Source organism: Sander lucioperca, chromosome 4, assembly GCF_008315115.2.
Source record: "Sander lucioperca isolate FBNREF2018 chromosome 4, SLUC_FBN_1.2, whole genome shotgun sequence".
Classification (NCBI taxonomy): Eukaryota; Metazoa; Chordata; class Actinopteri; order Perciformes; family Percidae; genus Sander; species Sander lucioperca.
The window spans coordinates 43,351,505-43,370,945 of record NC_050176.1 but is presented as its reverse complement, the minus strand read 5'-3'; the positions used below and the strand labels follow the sequence as shown (position 1 = coordinate 43,370,945).

The 19,441-nt window shown below is 41.4% G+C and overlaps 1 protein-coding gene across 4 annotated transcripts in view; it reads right to left on the bottom strand.

Annotated features, from left to right (window-relative positions):
• The window catches only part of plppr2b (phospholipid phosphatase related 2b), a 55,982-nt gene that overhangs the window by 12,376 nt on the left and 24,165 nt on the right, over nucleotides 1-19,441 (bottom strand). For all 4 annotated transcript variants that reach the window (XM_031285954.2, XM_031285953.2, XM_031285952.1 and 1 more), the window contains one exon: nucleotides 15,360-15,548. In XM_031285954.2, the coding sequence (XP_031141814.1) occupies nucleotides 15,360-15,548 (189 nt within the window). The remainder of the gene's footprint in view (nucleotides 1-15,359; nucleotides 15,549-19,441) is intronic.

The window sequence follows — 19,441 nt, the reverse complement described above, 5'->3', positions numbered from 1 at the left end:
GCTGCTGCAGCAACAGACCTAATTAACACCCACGACGTGTACTAAATAGCTGCAGCACATGCATATCCATACACAATGGCCAAAACATAAATGCAGTGATATTGAAAACAGTGACAAATATAAATATCTGTATTTGTCAACAACGTCAAGTTCCTTAGACAAACCCAGGCAGGACTGCATCATCCCGATTTCTGTGAAACTCTGAAACATTAACTCTTTGAAAATGTTTGCCAATTACCCTATCTCAAGACTTTGCTTTTTACTAGATTGTCAGGTTGCATAGTGACAATAAAACATTTTCTAGAGCAAGCTGAGATTCATGTTTTTCACTCCATATTTGGATTCAACAGCGTGGAGCCTGAGGCCCTTGATGATTCCTTGAAGGCAACATCAAACCGAAGGAATGAAATTCAGAGAGACTGAAGGGCATGTAGGAACACAGAGAGAGGAATTTTGTTGAGAGCTTGCCAATGATATAGAAGCTTCTGGTGCTGGCGCTGACTTGTTGAAACATGCATTTGTGGGTTTACATTTGAATGAATTATTCATTTTTGTTTTAGAGCTTGTTGTATCGTATAAAGCTAAAAGATCGGACACTGAATCGTCTTGTTACTCCTTCTCTGGCATGTTCTCTCACTGTGATGGAGAATGAAGTCTACGTCCTCATCAGGGAAGCGGTTGCCATGTCCACTCCTTTATCATTTGCTCAATTACTTTTTTCAACTACTTCCAAGCTACATTCATGGGCTCCCACCAAGTTGTTATTCTACATTTCTCCCACAGCCATGTATTCAAAAGTATCTAGCATCAATACTAATCCCTTTTCATACTGATCTCACTGAAAGGTTACTTCCTGCTGTTCCACTTTAATCACAATAAAAGGTCTGTAATAGAAAGAAATCAAATGTATTGATCGCACTGGGCTTTGAAGTAACCTTGGTTCTCTCCAGCAGCTTGTAATTCTAAGTCTCTGTGTAGTTATCAATATACATGCAAAGAGCAAAAGCTACAATCGTTTAGTCTTTTACTGAATGTTATCAGCTTGCAGATATTTAAAGCCTCTGAACACCCACACAGGTAATTTCAGTTATTCTGGCTGATTAGACCTCTGCTCAGGTTAAAGGGGGGCCAGAGCTCAGATGGGAATTTATTAGGTCACAAATCTTTTCTAATGAAAAGAATGATAAAGCTGTAATTTGTCCTGCAACAGGTGCAACAAAGCTAACATAACATTCAGGAACATGTCAATCAATCAGTTTAAACACACCCACACAGTCCTAGGAAGAGGTCCAATTAACCAGATTAAATGAAAACACCTGTGTGGGTGTTTAGGGCCTTAACTGATATTTTCACGGCAGCTCTGCATTTAAATAGATATCTATCTAACAGTCAGGGCAGGAAGTTTAATGATCTGCATCTGATACTGACAGCTTTCTACTATCATGATCCTGGGTTTTGTTTTATTTTGTAGGATCTTCTCATGTGTCATGTCTTGGTTTACTTCCTGCCTTGTGTGTTTTCCCGCCTTTGCGATTGTCTGCCCCACCCTGATGTGTTTCACCTGTCCCTCGTTACCACCCTCCTCTCCTTTGTATATTAGTCTAGTGTTCTCTTGGTCGGGTTGTCTGTTTGTTCCTGGCTCTCAGTGTATTTTCCTAGTGTGTAGTTTCTTCCAGTGTTTTGTCTTTCTAGTGTTTCTGGATTTTCTTTTGCTGCCTGCCTGATTTTGGATTCAGCTTTTTGTTATTAAAGCTTGCTTTTTGTTCTATCAACCTACCTACTTGTCTCCTGCATTTGGATCCCCTTTTTGAACTCGCAAACCGTGACATATACTTAACGAATGCCTTGAATTGATATTTGTTCATGCACATTTGTTGCATGTCTTCTGAGCCATCGTAATGGCGTTTAACAGACAATGAATAATGTCCATGGGATGGGATACCTATTCTCTCACTGCTGGTGAACATAGTGAAGCATTTAGCAGCTAAAGAGCCAAATGATACCCTCAGAGTTGATGGAGACCAAAACCGAGCTAAAAGGAGGGTGAATATTGAATTTACATTCGTCAGGTGTGCAGAAACCCAACCCTAATGAAAGCTAAAGTTGATCTGTGTCTGTCAGATGTGTAAATAGCTAACTATTTAACATTTTCACCCTAACAGCTTTAAATAATGGCCAAAAAATGCATTAATGCTGTGGTCTTGTGACCTGCAATTTGCATTCCACATCTTTTTTCAGGTATACGTTATCAGTTTTGATTAAGTACATCTTAAGGCATCACATAAACACTAGCACCAGGATATTTTTGCTAACATACAATGTGCTGTAATGGAATGTATTGTGATTAATAAATAGTCGAGAAAAGAGCCTATGTATTGCAAATATACATAAAACATAGTGTTTAAAGTTTTTTACCCTGAATAATCATAGTGATGACTTTGTTTAAAATCAAACATGACAATAATATACCGTCTTGCTTCATTCTGCAGTGTGGCTCTCTGTCTGCCTGCTTACATTCAGAGCACAGCTTCATTTCAGCAGAAATTCTCTAAAACCTACATACAAACAAAGGGTCATATGCACTAATAGAAAGTGAATGAGTTTGTGTGTATGTGTGAGAGAAGGAAGAATTTTTAAGAGACAAGAGGATCAGACAATAAGTGAGGAGAGATTAGAAAGCAAAGCCACAATTTAGAGGAAGATTGGATGGGCCTACATTCAGCGATCCTGAAATAAAAAAAACCAACAGATTGCCTTTGCTTCAAAAGTAATAGGCTGCCTATATAATGGAGGAGAGGATGGTAATTTGAGAGTATTTTTGAGGTTCAAAGTAGTGCAGATGGGGACTGTCAGTGTGCTAGCATGTAGCCTGCACAGCTGAAATACACTGTCCATACTGAGGGTTCGGCATTCAGTCTGTGGATATTACTTTTTAAACAGTGCATGGTCAAACTTTTGTCACGATAAAATATGCAAGCAAAGAAATGCCAGAGCAGCCTCTAGTTACCAACTAAATAAATGTAATGCCGTGGAAGTTTTCTCTATATACTTCTGGCAGTGTGGGAACATATTGTCATCAGTGCTTCTCTCCCCTCATCTAAACTCATTTAATTGAAATGGTGTGTCAGTTATATTAAACTGGAATTAAATCAACAAACGACTAGAAACAATAGTGCAGCAACCCTCGAGTCTCTCACTCCAAACCAGCTTTTTAGAAAATACTTTCAAACTCAAAATGGGTCATGATCCTGGTTTGAATTCCCTGATAAATAACAGAAAACATATTAGTCACCATGATTGTGAACTAAAAGTCAATGTTGACAGATCCTGGTTGACACGAGGATACTTCACTCTTGAGTAAGAGTAAGCAGATGCTTCTGTTTGATAAGGGAAATAGGTGCTGCGATAGTATTGAAGTAGCCAGTGAAATATGTTTTCCTAACATCTAAATGCACAAGGCTGGTATGAGAGCCAATGGGTTCAACAATAACTTTCAAACTATAATTTCTAAGTCTTAGTGGAAGCTAAAGTTTTATTCTCTACTGGAAATCAACTGGAACAATGTAAAAAAATCACTTGGAAGCCAATTAGATTGAAATAGATGTTGACTGTGTTCTGGAGGCAATCGCTATGCTTTTTTTTATGCATTTATTTTACCCTCGGAAAGTCAGAGTGGTAAAGAGAGATCTCAACTTGGAGATGGTGTGATTAAGATACAGGCAGACGTTTGTGTGTAAACATCTGAAGAAAGAGAAAGGGATGAGAAGACAGAGACATGATGGAGAACAGAAAATAGGGCGGGAGAGAGTTGGAGTTGATGAAAAAGGGCCGATGAAGAATGACTGATACAAACCTTCTCAGAGAGCAGTCAGAGAGTGTCTCCTTCATTGAGAAAGTAGCGCATGTGTTTGTGTACAAACGTGTGTGTGTGTGTGTGTGTGTGTGTGTGTGTGTGTGTGTGTGTGTGTGTGTGTAGAAGCTGTTAGTGAGAGTCTTTCATCAAGAGGATAGAAAATCTGTTTTTTCCAACTCTGACAACTATATCATTATATAGATAAGTTGAAAGGATGAGGGGGGACACAGAGAAAGAAGAACACATTAATGTGGAGAGTGATAGGAGAAACTCTGGAGGCTGAGCACGACTTAACTGGCTTTCTTTGATTTTCTACCTTTTTGTGACATGGTGACGGTTGATTGTAGGATGTTCTCTTTGCTTTCGTGAGCGTGACTCCAAACAAGCATGTGCGTGTGAGTGTGTGTGTGTGTGTGTGTGTGTGTGTGTGTGTGTGTGTGTGTGTGTGTGTGATGAAGCGTGCAGTCTTGCTAGACAAAAGATGACAACGATGATCAAAAGCCGAAAAACGTGAAGAAAGAAAAGGATGAAAAGGTGATGGTAGCATATAAGGAAGGGGACTTCGGGAGAAATACAGTCAGAGTTGAAAACCTAATTTTCCAAGACTGTGTAGTGAGACAATAAGCTCTGACTGTACAGACGGGAACTGTAAACTGGTGTTTTTTTAATAATGTAACCTGGAAGCTCATTCAACCATCACTTTCAATTTACCACCCTGTCTATAAGAAAGACACAAGTGGCTTAAAAAAAAAGATATTAAATCATAGACATATTCACGTTTTCCACACATATAGGGATGTAAACACCATGTACTGTGAGTTAATACTCACAGCAATCAGAATAGGAACAAGTGATGCAGCATTAAATGCCGGTTTGACGTCACAACATATAAAAAAAGAAACTCAAGGGGGAGTGTGGAAATGTACGCTAGACGTCTCCATGCATTTTTTTTTACAGATGTGTTTGGAATGTATTATAATTAACAGCTTGGGGATATTGTGAGAAAACACTAAATTTAGATACGCATTTACATCATGAACTGCTACATGGTGAATCATGTATCTGGTACAGCGTTAGATTCCTAATCTATGTGTTTCTATGTGTGTCATTTACACGTATGCATGCACCTTCTAAAACGATGTAATTCTGACTGAAAGCAGCTCTTCAGTGTGAAAAGAAACACAAAAACCTTCATTAGGATTACGCCATGTCTGCATAAAGTATCACATGACATTTGTTGACATTGCAAGCCCAGTGCTCTCTCACTCACACACACACACACACACACACACACACACACACACACACACACACACACACACACACACACACACACACACACACACACACACACACACACACACACAGCCTTGTCACACACTGGTGATGGTAACCATGACAATTTAGCTGCTTCAGCTTCAACATCACCCACACTCTCTCCATCCATCTCCTTTTCTCTCTCTCACCCTGCTTTTATTCTGTTATTTTTTTCATGCTCCGGCAGCTTTCCCAGGTCTTTGTGGAAGAGAAACTAGGCTACCAGAAACATTATTGACAGTTTATTTCTTCCTTGATTCAAACATAAATTGTCCTTTCTCGCCTGCTTAATGCTCTCTCCTTGTACTCAGTGAGGTTTGAGGTATGACCCCGTTAGTCTTTTCCCCCTATTCTTTTCTTGTCTCTTTGCATTTTTCTCTTTTCCCTCGGGTCTCTCCTTCTCTATCTTTATCCTGCTTACTCCCCATCTCTCTCTCCACCTCCTCGTATTCTAAGCTAATGTACCACAGTGTGAGTGTGAGTGTGAGTGTATTGCTGGATTAGGGTTCTCATCTATGGGTTAGAGCATGTCTTACAGCCTATTGCAGTGGGAGTGAATAGCTGGTCAGGCGTATCAACATGGGGCTACATGCTGTCTTCATCTCTCAATCCTCTATCCAGTGTGATTGGCAGTGACAGGATAAAGCCGTGATTATCCCTCTTATCCCTGCCCTTTTTTCACTGCTCCGTCTCATGAGCATGACTGCTGACGCACTGATCGGCCTGGCTTTCTTTCTGTCTCTGACTTTCTCTCTCTTACACATACAAACACACACAGAGGAAGAGATATACATGGATGGACGGACAGACAGATGGTCATTGTCAATGGCGAAACAGATTATACCAGGATTTTGTAAATTCTCATTTAAGAATAAAACCTATCTTAATAACATCTCTATAGTCAACAAGAGCAACTTAAAATCTGATACAGTTAGTTCCATTATTTTTGGACAGCGCTTGCTCGTCCATGTAGCATTCCAGGATGTGAGAAAATGTGCTCTGGTTAATTGGCATGTCTTTAAACCAATTACAATCATCTCGGCAACGCTAGGCACCGTACGGAGCAACGGGGCCCCTGCAAAATAGCCTTGGGACAACAGAAAAACTCAGATTGGACAGATTGTCGAGCTAGCTGTCTGGATTTACCCTGCAGAGATCTGAGGAGCAGTTAGCCATAGTCCTCATAAATTGACCGGAATTTAAAATTTCAACACTAAGAAAGCGGAAGGTGACAGACATCCGGCTGAAATGAAAGACATCCAGCAGAATTTCCACCGGCACCTAAACAATCCCGAAAGTGAAATGTTGTGGATATAAGCAGCATCTCATGCCCCTTATTTGATAGGTCCTTGACTCCTCGGTCCTCGGCTGAACCAGAAATTGTTTTGTCCCTCCTTGGTGAAGGCCACCTCAAAGCTCTTACTTCTGCCCAAAGGACTGAGGAGCGAGCATTGAGGAGCTATCACCAGGGATACACGAGAGCAGCCTTCCCAGAAGCCATGCAGCTGAAGGAGTTGCTAACTTCGCCCATACAGCCGACAAATTCATGTGATGCTTCAGAGGAAAGGACGTCTCATTCCCCTAAAACACATTTGCTCGTTGCCTCTCTCCTCCAATGATTTCCTGGGAGGCAAGTGGAGGAGTCTGGGATGCAATTTAAGGGCTATGGGACTATTGACTACCGCCTGGGAAATGTCAGAACAACAACTCGGAAAGCTGGCGAAACTTTTGCTACACGACTTGTCGAGTTGACGTAATATTAAATATTGGGTTGATGGTAAAAAACGTTTTATTAATACACGCATTGCATTTCATTTCATTTTCTACTCACATGTTATTGGCAATATGGTATTAGGTTGTAACCGTCCTAGTCAGGTAGAGCAATATTTTAGTGGTTTTAGGGAATGTACTGATGCAGCATCAAGTCATGGAAGCTCTGAGCAATACAATACAACACACCTTCTGTGTGTTTCCACTTTATGATTTAGGAACACACTGAAGTCGGAAGAATGACTTGCCAACTTAGGAGATGGGACCCGGGGTACTTAAATTCACCGATATACCAGCCACTTTCCCTCCGCTCCCTGCTCCCTGCACATTGTCTTTTGTGCTTTTGCGGACAGCCATTCTCTCCTCTGTCTGTCTGTCATGCTGTAAATTTTGTTTTAATTCTATGCATGCTTGTTATAACATCCATAAAAATCACATTTGGTCTTACAGATCTATGAAGTGAAAAGAGGACAATTCAGCTACTTTGCTAAAACTCAGATACAATAGGTGTATTTCATTAAAAAAAAATGTGGGCCCAAAGACAATGTTATTCCAGGGGTCCCCGAAATATGTATCACAAATAAAGCTAAAACAGCCATGAATTGTGACGGGTGGCAAAGCATGATGTCACATGCTGCACTTCGCCAAGCCATGTCAACTCAATACATAAGATATTGTCTGTTTTTTGATTCTTCATACATACACATGTAAACAGTGCCACAGAGTACAAGTAATATGCTGAAACCCAGTGTCTTTAATGGTATCTACCCTGATTGTGTTTTCACAGCACATTTCACATCAGCACCAAAATCACTTTTGTCTTTTTCCTCTCTTCTACATCCTCCTTGAAGAGGAAATCATCAGGGAACTGAACTCCCCACAAACCGATAGAAGAGTTTTAGTGTCACACCCAAATCTTTTCTTCTGCTAGATGGTACTTCCCAATCCTCCTCTGTCTGTCATATGTGACTCCATTATTCATGAAGGATTGTCCCAAGCCTTAACGGTATGCAAACGTCTGGACAATTTGCATGGGCATTGGACTGATTGGACTGTGTGTGTGTGTGTGTGTGTGTGTGTGTGTGTGTGTGTGTGTGTGTGTGTGTGTATGTGCGTGTGTGTGTGTGTGTGTGTGTGTGTGTGTGTGTGTGTGTGTGTGTGTGTGTGTGTGTGTGTGTGTGTGTGTGTGTGTGTGTGTGTGTGTGTGTGTGTGTGTGTGTGTGTGTGAAAACACTTCCCTGGCTTGTGTGGTAAAATACAAGACCGATGACAATTGCAAGCAACTGGAAACATTTCAGAAGAAGAAAAAAAAAGGATGATAGCACGAATGAACTCCTGATTGAGTTCTCCTGATTCAAGATCTATGAAGACGCTTACTTCACTTTACAGTGCATACGTGGGAGTGTGTCATTGTACGTCTATGTGCATTGGTGTGTTTATGTGTGAGCGGATTTCTTTTGGGTTGCTTGTCAAAGATGACAACTCTGATTACAATAACAATAGAAGGTAAATATAGAATAGAGAAAGGCGAAAAATAAGAACAGGAAAAGCCCATTTTTCCCATTTGTTAAACATTAGCATAACAATGTAGCAGTCAGGGAACTATGCTGTCGTAGGGCTCACCTACAGCCCCCCACCGCCAATCACGTGTCTACCTCAAATACCTAAGCAGGGAGAAGACAAGGAAAACAATTTCCACATCCAAGTGTTTATGACAGAGAGAGAACAAAAGTGAGCCGACTACAGTTAGATCTAACATTTCCATCTTATTTCTGAGATTCAATCAAGAAGATTGGATTTGGTGATTTTGCTGCATATTATCATAGCTGGAAGACTAGCCAAATTACTTCATGTCTCCATGTTTATCTGTGTGGGGGAGAAGATAAACCACCAAACAACAAAATCAACATTTCTAAAGCCCTGCTTCCTTTCCCTCTAGCTCACCCTGACCTTTGGCCTCTGGAAGCAAAGATAATCACCTTCCTTAGCATCCTGCATTTGCTTAATTCTGCATCTGCTTTACTTCTGCCAGACTTCCTCTTCAACCCTGACCATTGTCCCCCTTCATCTCTTCCCACTGATATTGGACTATATTAAAACTTCCACACAAAATGTGCCTTTGACCACATCCAGCATCTGTTTTCGAAGATATCACGGCAACAACAGCACAATGCAGTTATGTGTATCAAGAGCTCTCACTTAATAAACTCTGGCATGGCGTGGATGATATGGTTTGCCTCCATGGTTTGCCTCAATCCCCATCTTGCTGTCACATGGAGCTGCATTATGCACAAAGGCTTCTTCTCAAGGTTTACCAGACAGCAGAAAACAAAACTTGGAGCAGCGAGTTGCCTCTGACTGGTATCAGGCGGACTCTCTTGTTCCCTCTTTCCTCTCCTTCACTTTTCCTCCTTTAGCTGTCTCCTTTTTTAGGTTTAGCTTTCTTTTGTTTCCTCTCTGGTACCTCTGTTTCTCCCCCTTCCTCCCATTGTGTGCGCTGCATTTTGAACTCAGTCTGTCTCTCCTCTCAGAGAACACCCTCCCTTTGCCTCCCTGAACAGTTTGAAAGGCTTCTTTTTTTTAGCAGCATTAGCTCTCCAAGGCAAACGTATTTAGCATTATGCTCCTGACCCACATAAAAAAGGTGGTGAAATAAACCTCTTGAAAACTTCATTCATTCACCACCTCATATCCTCTTGCTTGAGCTTACAAGTGTGTGGTGCAGTGTCAGTCTCCACATGCTACAAAGGCTCACATTGTGCCACATGTATCTTAAGCCTACAATTACCATTTGATCCTGTGATTGGTCACAGCTTACATGTAACTGTATCGACTGATGGGTGGGTTTGTAGTGTACAATCAGGACACGCATACAGTCTCCATTACGTAATACACACCCTCACACACACACACACACACACACACACACACACACACACACTAATAATTAGCAATTTTAGCAAATGTAGCGTGTTCTTTCAGCTGTCTGTTGCATGTATTGTATATAGGCTATGCACTGTACATGTGTGTATGTGTCTGTGCGATATAGATCGCTTGTAGCCAATCTGACTAGTATTCAGATCCTAGCACTAGTCAGACTTACACATCAACTCCCACCTGCGCACACAAAAATGTTTAGTGGCAGTGGAGGAGAGTGCGTCGTCATCCACCCACACACTTACCTTCACTGATCCACTGAAACTTACAGCACATTTGCCAAGTACCACACAAGTGCTTCTATTTCACTCATCCTCTCATTTCCTCTCTCTTTGTCTCTCTCTGCCTCACACACACACACACACACACAGTATTCTGCTCTAATGCTAATCCAGTAACTACATCAATATTCAAATTGTGTCGACTCTGGCAGGTGTTGCTTAAATCCTACAGGTTCAGTTTGACAAAGCCCCGAGAGATCACAGCTGCTTTTCAACATTGTCAGTTTCAAGACTTTTGATCAGGCTTAAGAGACGTCGTTGATTTTGTTTTAACCTGCTGCTGCTTTATAAAGCCCAAACCCAATTATGATACAACTCATATTTTCACCTTTTAATGGCCTATGAGTGTCATAAACTGTTTCAAAATCTAACTCCTTATGTTTTTTTATACCTTGGCTGTAATTGGTAAATTTATGATGTGGGCTGTCTTTATTGTCCAATGAATGAGTTGCTGTTCTTTAACTGTTACTACTACTACACTTGGCAGTTTCCTGGCTTGAGTGGAAATTAACTTCAAAAGCCACGTTTGCTGTTTGAAAAGAAATGTGAAAGTGGAGCTCAAAAATAATAATCATAGAGAGAAATTGCAGCGGCAGTCACAGCCATTAGTACAAATCCCCAAGCTGACTGGATATTTCGAAGCTGCAAGCCCAGGGGTTTAGGCCGAAAACCCTCCAGCATTATAGTAGTAGAGTTGGAAAGTGAAAGGATACCGGCAAAATTACCACCTGCTTCCACAGTTTATCTAGCAGGCTTAGGTAGTTAGCTAGTTCCGCATAGCCAGACCTATCTCCACACTTCGTTTTAGGCCTAGTAGTAGTAGAAGTAATGGTAGTAGTTAGCTAATTAAGTGGTTCCCAAACTTTTTCATGTGAAGGACCCCTAAACTGACACAAATTAGAACACGGACCCCCATTTGATAAGATTTTTGCTTTTAGATGTTTTATTTCAGAGAGTGTATAAAACCAATCACCAATTGTGTTACTTATGGATGGAATTATAATGAAAACTTTATTATTTATAAAAAGATGATTCCCTTTTTAGCTGGGACCCCCTGGAACAACCTCAAGGATCCCTGGGGCCCCCCTTACCCTACTTTGGGAACCACTGAGCTAACTAACATTAGTATAGTTATGAATTCAGGGATTTAATCTATTCAAGGACTTTGCCACATAAAGCCAGGACTTTAATATATGCCGTTATAACTGGTTGATTCGTGCAATATTAAACAGTCTTACAATTCAACTGCAGTCATGAGTGATTGTTGATGCAATATTACATGCAACCCAATCTGTCAGTACTGTATATGGAAGACTGTAAAAAATGTATTCCTCACTGTAAACACTAAAAACACACACACTAGTCTTGCATTGCCAGACATTCATCCCTAGCGCTGCGGAGGAGGGCTGGCTAATCCACACAGCATTCCGGGATGGGAGAAAAACGTGCTCTGGTTTATTGGCATTTCTTTAAACCAATCACAGTCGTCATGGGCGGGGCTAAGCGCCGGAGAGAGCCACGGTGCTGCTATAAAATAGCCTCGGGAAGGAACTTGTTTTGGTGGAACGTGTAACTTTTGAATGTACATGTGTATGTTCAAAAGTTGTTTTAGTCGTGCAACAGAAAACTCAGATTGAACAGATAGCTGCCTCGATTTAGCCTGCAGAGATCTAAGGAGCAGTCAACCATAGTCCTCATAAATCACAAAGAAAACAGAAGGTAACGGACATCTCGGCGAAAAGAGCGTGATCCGGCGGAATTTCCGGAAGCAACGGAGCAATCCCGGAAGTGGAACGTCGTGGATATAGACTACACACACACTACTGTCTAGCGTAGCATTGATGCTATGCTGGGCTTTTAAGGGATAAATAATGTGTGAATTTACAAAAAAGATGTCATGCCATCCAGAGTCATGTCTATGATATTGTCTCACTTCACTTTGTGTGCAAACAGCCAAATGCAGCCTTCAATAAGTTACTATCTTTTATAAAGTCATGAATGTACAGTACACGTCAAAGCAGCATATAGTAGATTTTGAGAAATGAAAGTAATCACAGAATGATTTACGTTTATGTCACTTTGGGGTCAACAGCTTTCATTTGAACAGACTTTAATGGCTTGGAATCAAAGCTCTGTATGTACTGTATGTATGGCAAACTTGAAAGCGGGGGTAGCATTATAAGTGGCAGGTGTGGGCAGGGCAGTGGCTACCACAGTAAGTGGAGTGGACTACCCCAGGGCTTAATTTGAGCCGGAACACGCCGGAACATGTTCTGGCACCTCCGACGTTGGATCCGGAACCTTTTTTATTGGATCCGGCAGCTCCTGTGTCACTATGAAAAATTAGTCGCCTAAATGAAAAAAATAAACTGTTTGTGTAGTGTTCAATGTTGTTATCTGTCTTGTTAGTCTTGATTCCCCATTGGAGTTCCACAAAAGTCTTGTGTTTGCATTTTCAATGCGTTTTGAGGTGAATTTTCAGGGTAAGACAGAGGGGGGAGAGGGACGGAGGGAGGGGATCGGCACTTCAACAGCGTGGCGCTGCACTTCAAGTGACACAAGCGCTTGTGCTGGTTGAGGATAAAAATGTCAAAAAGACAACAAAGTTTGCTTAACTTTTTCAAATACGCTGGCCAGTCGGATCCCAAACAAGCAAAAATCGTTTCTGCCGATCAAGAATGTGGAGACCACGGTGGGTTTTATGTTTTAATTGTCCGATGGATAGTTGCTGCTTTTGAAAACGATCGTTGCAGTGTATTTTTAATTTTTTTTACATTTCGCACCGATGCAGTGCACGTTCAGAAATAAAAATAAACATTGCCCTGATGTACACACAGCGTTGTTTAGGCTTTTTTAGTCAGAGTCAGAGAAGCTACGTAGGCAGGTGTAATTTTTGTTTTGGTTCCGTTACCTCCAAGCCCCGTTTTGAGTCGCCGGATCCACCAACCCTCTGCGCTCCGGGACCTCCCACTTTACAAATTAAGCACTGGACTACCCTCAAAGTATTCTCAACAAAGATTTAACAGGTTCACTTAAAGGTGGTGCAAATTTATGCAAAGATGTTTCTAGAGCCACTCCACTGATTTCATCAGATCATGAAGGTTACTACTCAGCCTGTCAAAATGGTTCACTGTATAATATCTTCAGTGGCTCTGAAGGGAGTTTTGTCAAGTTTGAGAAAATAACCCTGGTGATGTCATCTGGGTTATCTCTGATTAAGCTAGGAGAACTACAGATTTAGACAAACAAACAGCTGGCACTACAAACAGGGGGTGTGGACTTGTTTATCATGCAGGGAGGGTCTAACGAGAGACATTTTTGAGTTGCATTATGGAAAGTGCAGGATCCAGCATTTATTGGACTTGACCCACACTAAGGAATAAAGTTCAGGATAACTCAGTCTCTGCTGCAATGAGCTGACTACTGTTTGTATGACCTGCCACTGTATGGAAGTACATACTAAATGGGTGGATATTGTTTTAAATGTTTCAACTTGAGCAGGAAACTGCGGTTTCCCGAGTTGTATGCCTCCCCCATCATTATACAAAGAGACAGCAGCAAAAAGAGAGAGGGTCTGGAGGAAGAAGAGGAGCAGTTTCTGGTAACTTTAAAAATCAGTTGGAGCTGTCACACAAACAGACACAAACTCGGAGTCAAAATTGAGAGAAAAGAGAGATGAATATCTGCTTCTTCTTTTTTATTGTATCTGAACAGAGGCTCGTGGGATGGAGCGCTATCTTGGAGCGAGAGAGAACACAGATGCTCTGACTTTCAAAAAAGCCGCTTCACACTCCAGGCAAAATCACGCTACTCCGCTCCCACTCTGCACAGCTCGCAATCCCTGGTGCCTGCAGCCCCCATCCAGTCCAGTGAATGTTCAACTCCAAACAAACACACAAACACATACAAAGTGCACCTGTGTACCTCACTGTCATATGTGGTCATTTGTGTATACAATTGTGTTAGATACAATCACTAGAATGTGTCTCTCCTTAAGCAAAATCTCTGATCCAAAATGTAAACCATATGATAGTGCTACAATCAAATTTCAAAATACAGGATTGGAATCTCCTATCAGTACCAAATTGACAAACAAGTCTCAGTATAATACCCTAGAAAACATCTACAAATATGTTATAATTGTCGTAGATAAAGGAATAAAACAGGCCTATATTGTCAATAGTGATAAAATGAGAAAATATGAAAATGGGGTGATATAAGAGGAGATTGGGTTCTCATCTATACAGAAGCAAATGACCCAGGGCTGCCTGTATCTTTTTGTGTGATTATGTGCATCTGCGTTGTGTTTTAACTTGTACTTGTATGTGTGTGTTTGTGTGTGTATGTGTGCTGCCCAGATTTGTGGCTCAGAGGCAGCCATGTCGTAATGCCACTTAATTGTTAGGACATCAAAGAGACAAGCCCTGGGGGACCAGACAGACATGGAGTCATGGAGACAGAGCTTTGATGAGAATGTGAAGCTATGTTTCATTATTAATAATATGAATATTCCACTCTACTGACAAGAAAGTATGGCCACTGTAAAGGAATTGAGTCATATATATATATATATATATATATATATATATATATATAAAACTCATAATAATTGCGCCTTATTCATAATATTCATGTTTAACTGATTTGGTGAAAATAAATTACTTACTGTCCATCAATGAATGGCAAAAATCGAGCTGTTGAATATTTATTTTTGATTCTTTGCATGTTGCCAACAACTCATGACCTACAAATTGCAATTCTAAATAGATGTTTAATTATTAAAGGTGCTTCAATATGCATTTGAAAGACTTGGATGAAGATGGTTCGGCAAAAAATAACAAAAACTGCACCTCTTCTTGTGGACGCATAGAGCTGATGTTTTATTCTGTTTTAGTACCGTGGAATCTTGAAATAAGGACAGACTCTCTGTACACTGTAGCTCTCTCTATAGAGGACAAATATAGTGCACGTTGCCATGGTTATGACAGAGAACGCATCCACACAAACGGAGCAGTGAGACCACGAGGATACACACCTACACAGCTCTCCCCTCTTTCAATCCACAAACACCACGTGTAAATGAGGAGGAACTACCGTATATGTGTGTGTATGCATGTGGGGGATTGTCATGTCTGCCGTGTGTTGGCATGATGAACACCTGTGGAAGTACATTTTTTTTAACAAGTTGAACACAGACTCACCGTCACAGTGGGGATGGCAGTGACTAGGGAGTAGACAAGTACAGGCGGCGCCTTGCTGTTGTCCTCTGGTCCTGGGTACGGCTTGGAGTAGGCTTTGTCGAAACAGAAGAAGCCCTGGATGTGCACGGGGAACGTGTCTGTGTACTCAAAGTAGTACGCCAACAGAACGGTCCCTGCCATGATGACCAGCTGGAAATAAAACATATTGGTTCCAGCTTTAGGATTGGATCCACAGAAGAGAGAGTAGGAGTTGGAAAAGAAAAGACAGCCGTAAAAAGAGAGAAGAAGAAAATATTGTCATGGATTTAAAAAAAAAAAAAAAAAGGAGAGATTTTTCCTTCACAGAGCAAAATGATGGATGCTTCCGTAATGTGTAAAATGAATCAAGTGTGCGTGGAGAGATAGTGAGGGATGAGGATGAGAGGGAGAGGGAGGGAGGGAGGGAGGTAGAGATAGAGACAGAGGGAGACAAATAAGGAGAAAGACAGATGGAGAGGGGGAAAGAGAGAGCACTGACAGAGATACAGAGCGAGAGAGAGATCCCTTCAGCGGTGTCAGTATGCAGAGTGGGTGGGTAAAGAAATAAATGGAGACCGATCAAAGAAAATAACGCTGTATGGTGAGAAAGAAGAACTGAACAAGGACGGCAGAGAGTTGGGGGAGGGGGGGTGTGAGACACAAATGGGGTTAAAAAGAGTAGAGTGGTGGAGAAGTCAAGAAGGGAGAGAGAGAAAAAAACAACCCTGGGAAAAGCAGAAGACGAGATGAATAATATATACTGTATATGTGTGTGTGACTATCTGCATAACTTACATTTAAAATACCAGCTGTATGAAACGCACAAGCCATGAAGAATAAAAATATGACTTTCATAACTATTTAAAAGAGTATTTGATGATAAATATGTATTAGCAATGCATAACAGATTGAACTGATCGACTGTAGGACATGACAAACGTAGAAAACATCTAAAAAAAAAACATGCTATGCTGCACAGATGAGACAGATGCACAAGTACTAATTATTCATTTATACTCCAGTAAACAGCATTTTAACTCCTAGTACCCTACAGGAAAAAAATACAGATTTACAACAGCACAGTTACCTTCTCTAACAGAGAACTGAGGGGTTTGTGCAGTATTTGTTTGCCTTTAAGGGGAATACGCCTGAAACCAAAACTACAAGTTAAAAAAGGAATGTGAGTTTAAATATAGTGAGCTGCTGATTAGTAATCATAATCTGCAGCCTGAATGTTTGCGAGATGAACTTCTATTGTATGTGAAGGACAAATTTATCAGCACCAAAACATGAGGAGCCTCTGCTGGCAGGCTGAGCTGGTATGAGGCACATGAGGCAGGAGAGAAACAGCAGTGTGGCGGCTGTTGGCTACAAATTGTTCTGTTACCTTAAAGGAGTTACAATATAAAGGTTAATAATACAATACCATTGTACATTACCAGATAAATAATACTTATAATTGCATGTAACTAAACAAAAAAGACCTCAAGCAAGGAGGTGGTCTGAATAAATCTTTTTCACAGCAGCAGACATTTTGACTTCTATCACAGGTGTAACTAATCCATCCATCCATCCATCCATCTTCGTCCGCTTATCCGGGGTCAGGTCGCGGGGTCAGCAGCTCCAGCAGCTCCAGCAGGGGACCCCAAACTTCCCTTTCCCGAGCCACATTAGCCAGATCCGATTGGGAGATCCTGAGGTGTTCCCAGGCCAGGTTGGAGCTATATATCCCTCCACCTAGTCCTGGGTCTTCCCCGAGGCCTCCTCCCAGCTGGACGTGCCTGGAACACCTCCCTAGGGAGGCGCCCAGGGGGCATCCTTACCAGATGCCCAAACCACCTCAACTGGCTCCTTTTGACGCAAAGGAGCAGCGGCTCTACTCCGAGCCCCTCACGGATGACTGAGCTTCTCACCCTATCTCTAAGGGAGACGCCAGCCACCCTCCTGAGGAAACCCATTTCGGCCGCTTGTACTCTGGTGTGTGGTGGTGTAACTAATGACATTATTAATTGGCGCATTGCAATAATTGCTGGAAAGGAGACATCATTTCTGTTAGTTTCACCTGTGCTCTTCCTGCACGACAGGTCAAAACATCTGTGGTAAAAAAGTCTGTGGATCTGATTCATTTGGGAATGATAAAGGAACAAGAGTGCTCTAATGATGACACAGCTATAAAAAAAGAAGAAGCAAAAACACGTGTAAAGTCCAAGATGCACAGTGTTTTCACAAGATGAACAGACGCTGTTCATCAGCAAACAACATCAGTAAAATACAAAATATGAAGTGCATACACACTTTGGGCAAAATTTGACTTTGGACAAATTGACTTTTGACATTAGAAACTAATGAGAAACAAGCTGTTCCTGCAGTTTTTGACAATGTTATTTTAAGGCCCTGACACACAAACCCGATGGCCGACCGTCAGCCGAAAAGGCAGTGTACGTTCTGCGCATGCGCAAGACGTAATACGTCTCCATAACAGCAGGCGGCGCTAAAATGAAAATCAGAAATGACGAACGCGTCACATGGGTCTGGCTTCTCCAGCCGACCATAATGGGGATGACGGCACGGAACACACCGAACAGACTCGAGTCACTGACCTCGCCAGACTGTCCGACAGCCGATTATCGTGTTGGTGTGTCAGAGCCATTAGTAATGTTGAAATAGGGCAGTGGATAGCAATAAAAAGAGTGTGTTTGGGATTGTGGATATTTGTTTTAAATAAGTTATATCTATTGTGAGTGAAGCTTTAGAGTAATAGCTTGACATTTTGGGGAATATACATTACACAATTTGTTTTCTTACTGAAAGTTAGATGAGAAATTCCACTCTCATGTCTGTGCATGAGCTGTGCGTTAAGCTAAAGCTAAACCTAGGAGTCGATAAACTTAGCATAGCGTAGCATAAAGACTGGAAGAAGGGGGAAACAGCTTCCCTAACTCTGTTCAAAGGTTGAAAAATCCACCCAGGAGAACCCCTAAAGCTCACAAAAAAACATCATATCTGCTTTTTTTCAATCTGTACACAAACTGAAATTTAAGTTGTGGTTTTCATGGGGAGTTACTTGGCAACCAGCGTAACACTGTGCTAGCTGACCTTCTTATATAGTGCTCAACTGGAAAGCAGACAAGTATATTTCCCGAAATGTCAAGCTATTCCTTTCATTTTCAGCTTTTAATGCGACAACATATAAAACCACATTCGTTTTAGTTGCCTAAACCTTTTTGCACTCTTCGATTTTGTTTTTATTTATTCAAAATGATATTTTGAAGGATTTGATGAAGAATCATCTTTATGGTTTACAGCACAAAACAGGAAAAGTGGCAGATGGCTGAACAAGCGAGATACCACTGAGAGAACATCCTCCAACATGTTTATACTCTTCAGCAAAGTGACAGAGTACCCACTAATGCTATAGGGAGGGGAAGGGGGGGGCATGTTACATGTAACACATTTCAGCTTTAAACTGAAGAGTCATAATGAACAAGGGAGAGAGAGGGTGGTGACCATACATACTCCTTACATTACACGCTCCGCTGTCAGATCCTTGGAACTTTCCTTTTACTGTTTCCCTTACAGCCACTGAAAATATGTGAATGATTCCCTTTATGAATTGGAAAAATCAAATAATTGATCTGTACGTTCCCGTTGCAATATACAAACCTAATCTATTTAAATTTGTTTGTGGCAGACGATGTATTCGGTGACAACATACATGCCCGAGGTCTTTAGAAGCAAAATCGTGAGGGACACAGAAACACACGCAAACATGCACACACACATTAACGCATGCTGGCAAACCATACAAACACCCCTAGCTTGTAGTTTATATATAGTCCAAGAATACCAAGCAGCTCCATATTTTTCCATGTTCTTTTCCATCTACATGCGCTTTGTGTGCTTTTGTGAGTGGGTGGGTGTGTGAGTGTGTTTATCCATGTGTGTGTTTGAATATGTCTGTAGGCATGTGGGTGCATTCCCATGTCTGAGGAGGAACTCTGACACAGGCACGCTGTGTTGAAAATGTCTCTTCTTGCCAAGCTACAGAAGGCTTGAGGGAGGGA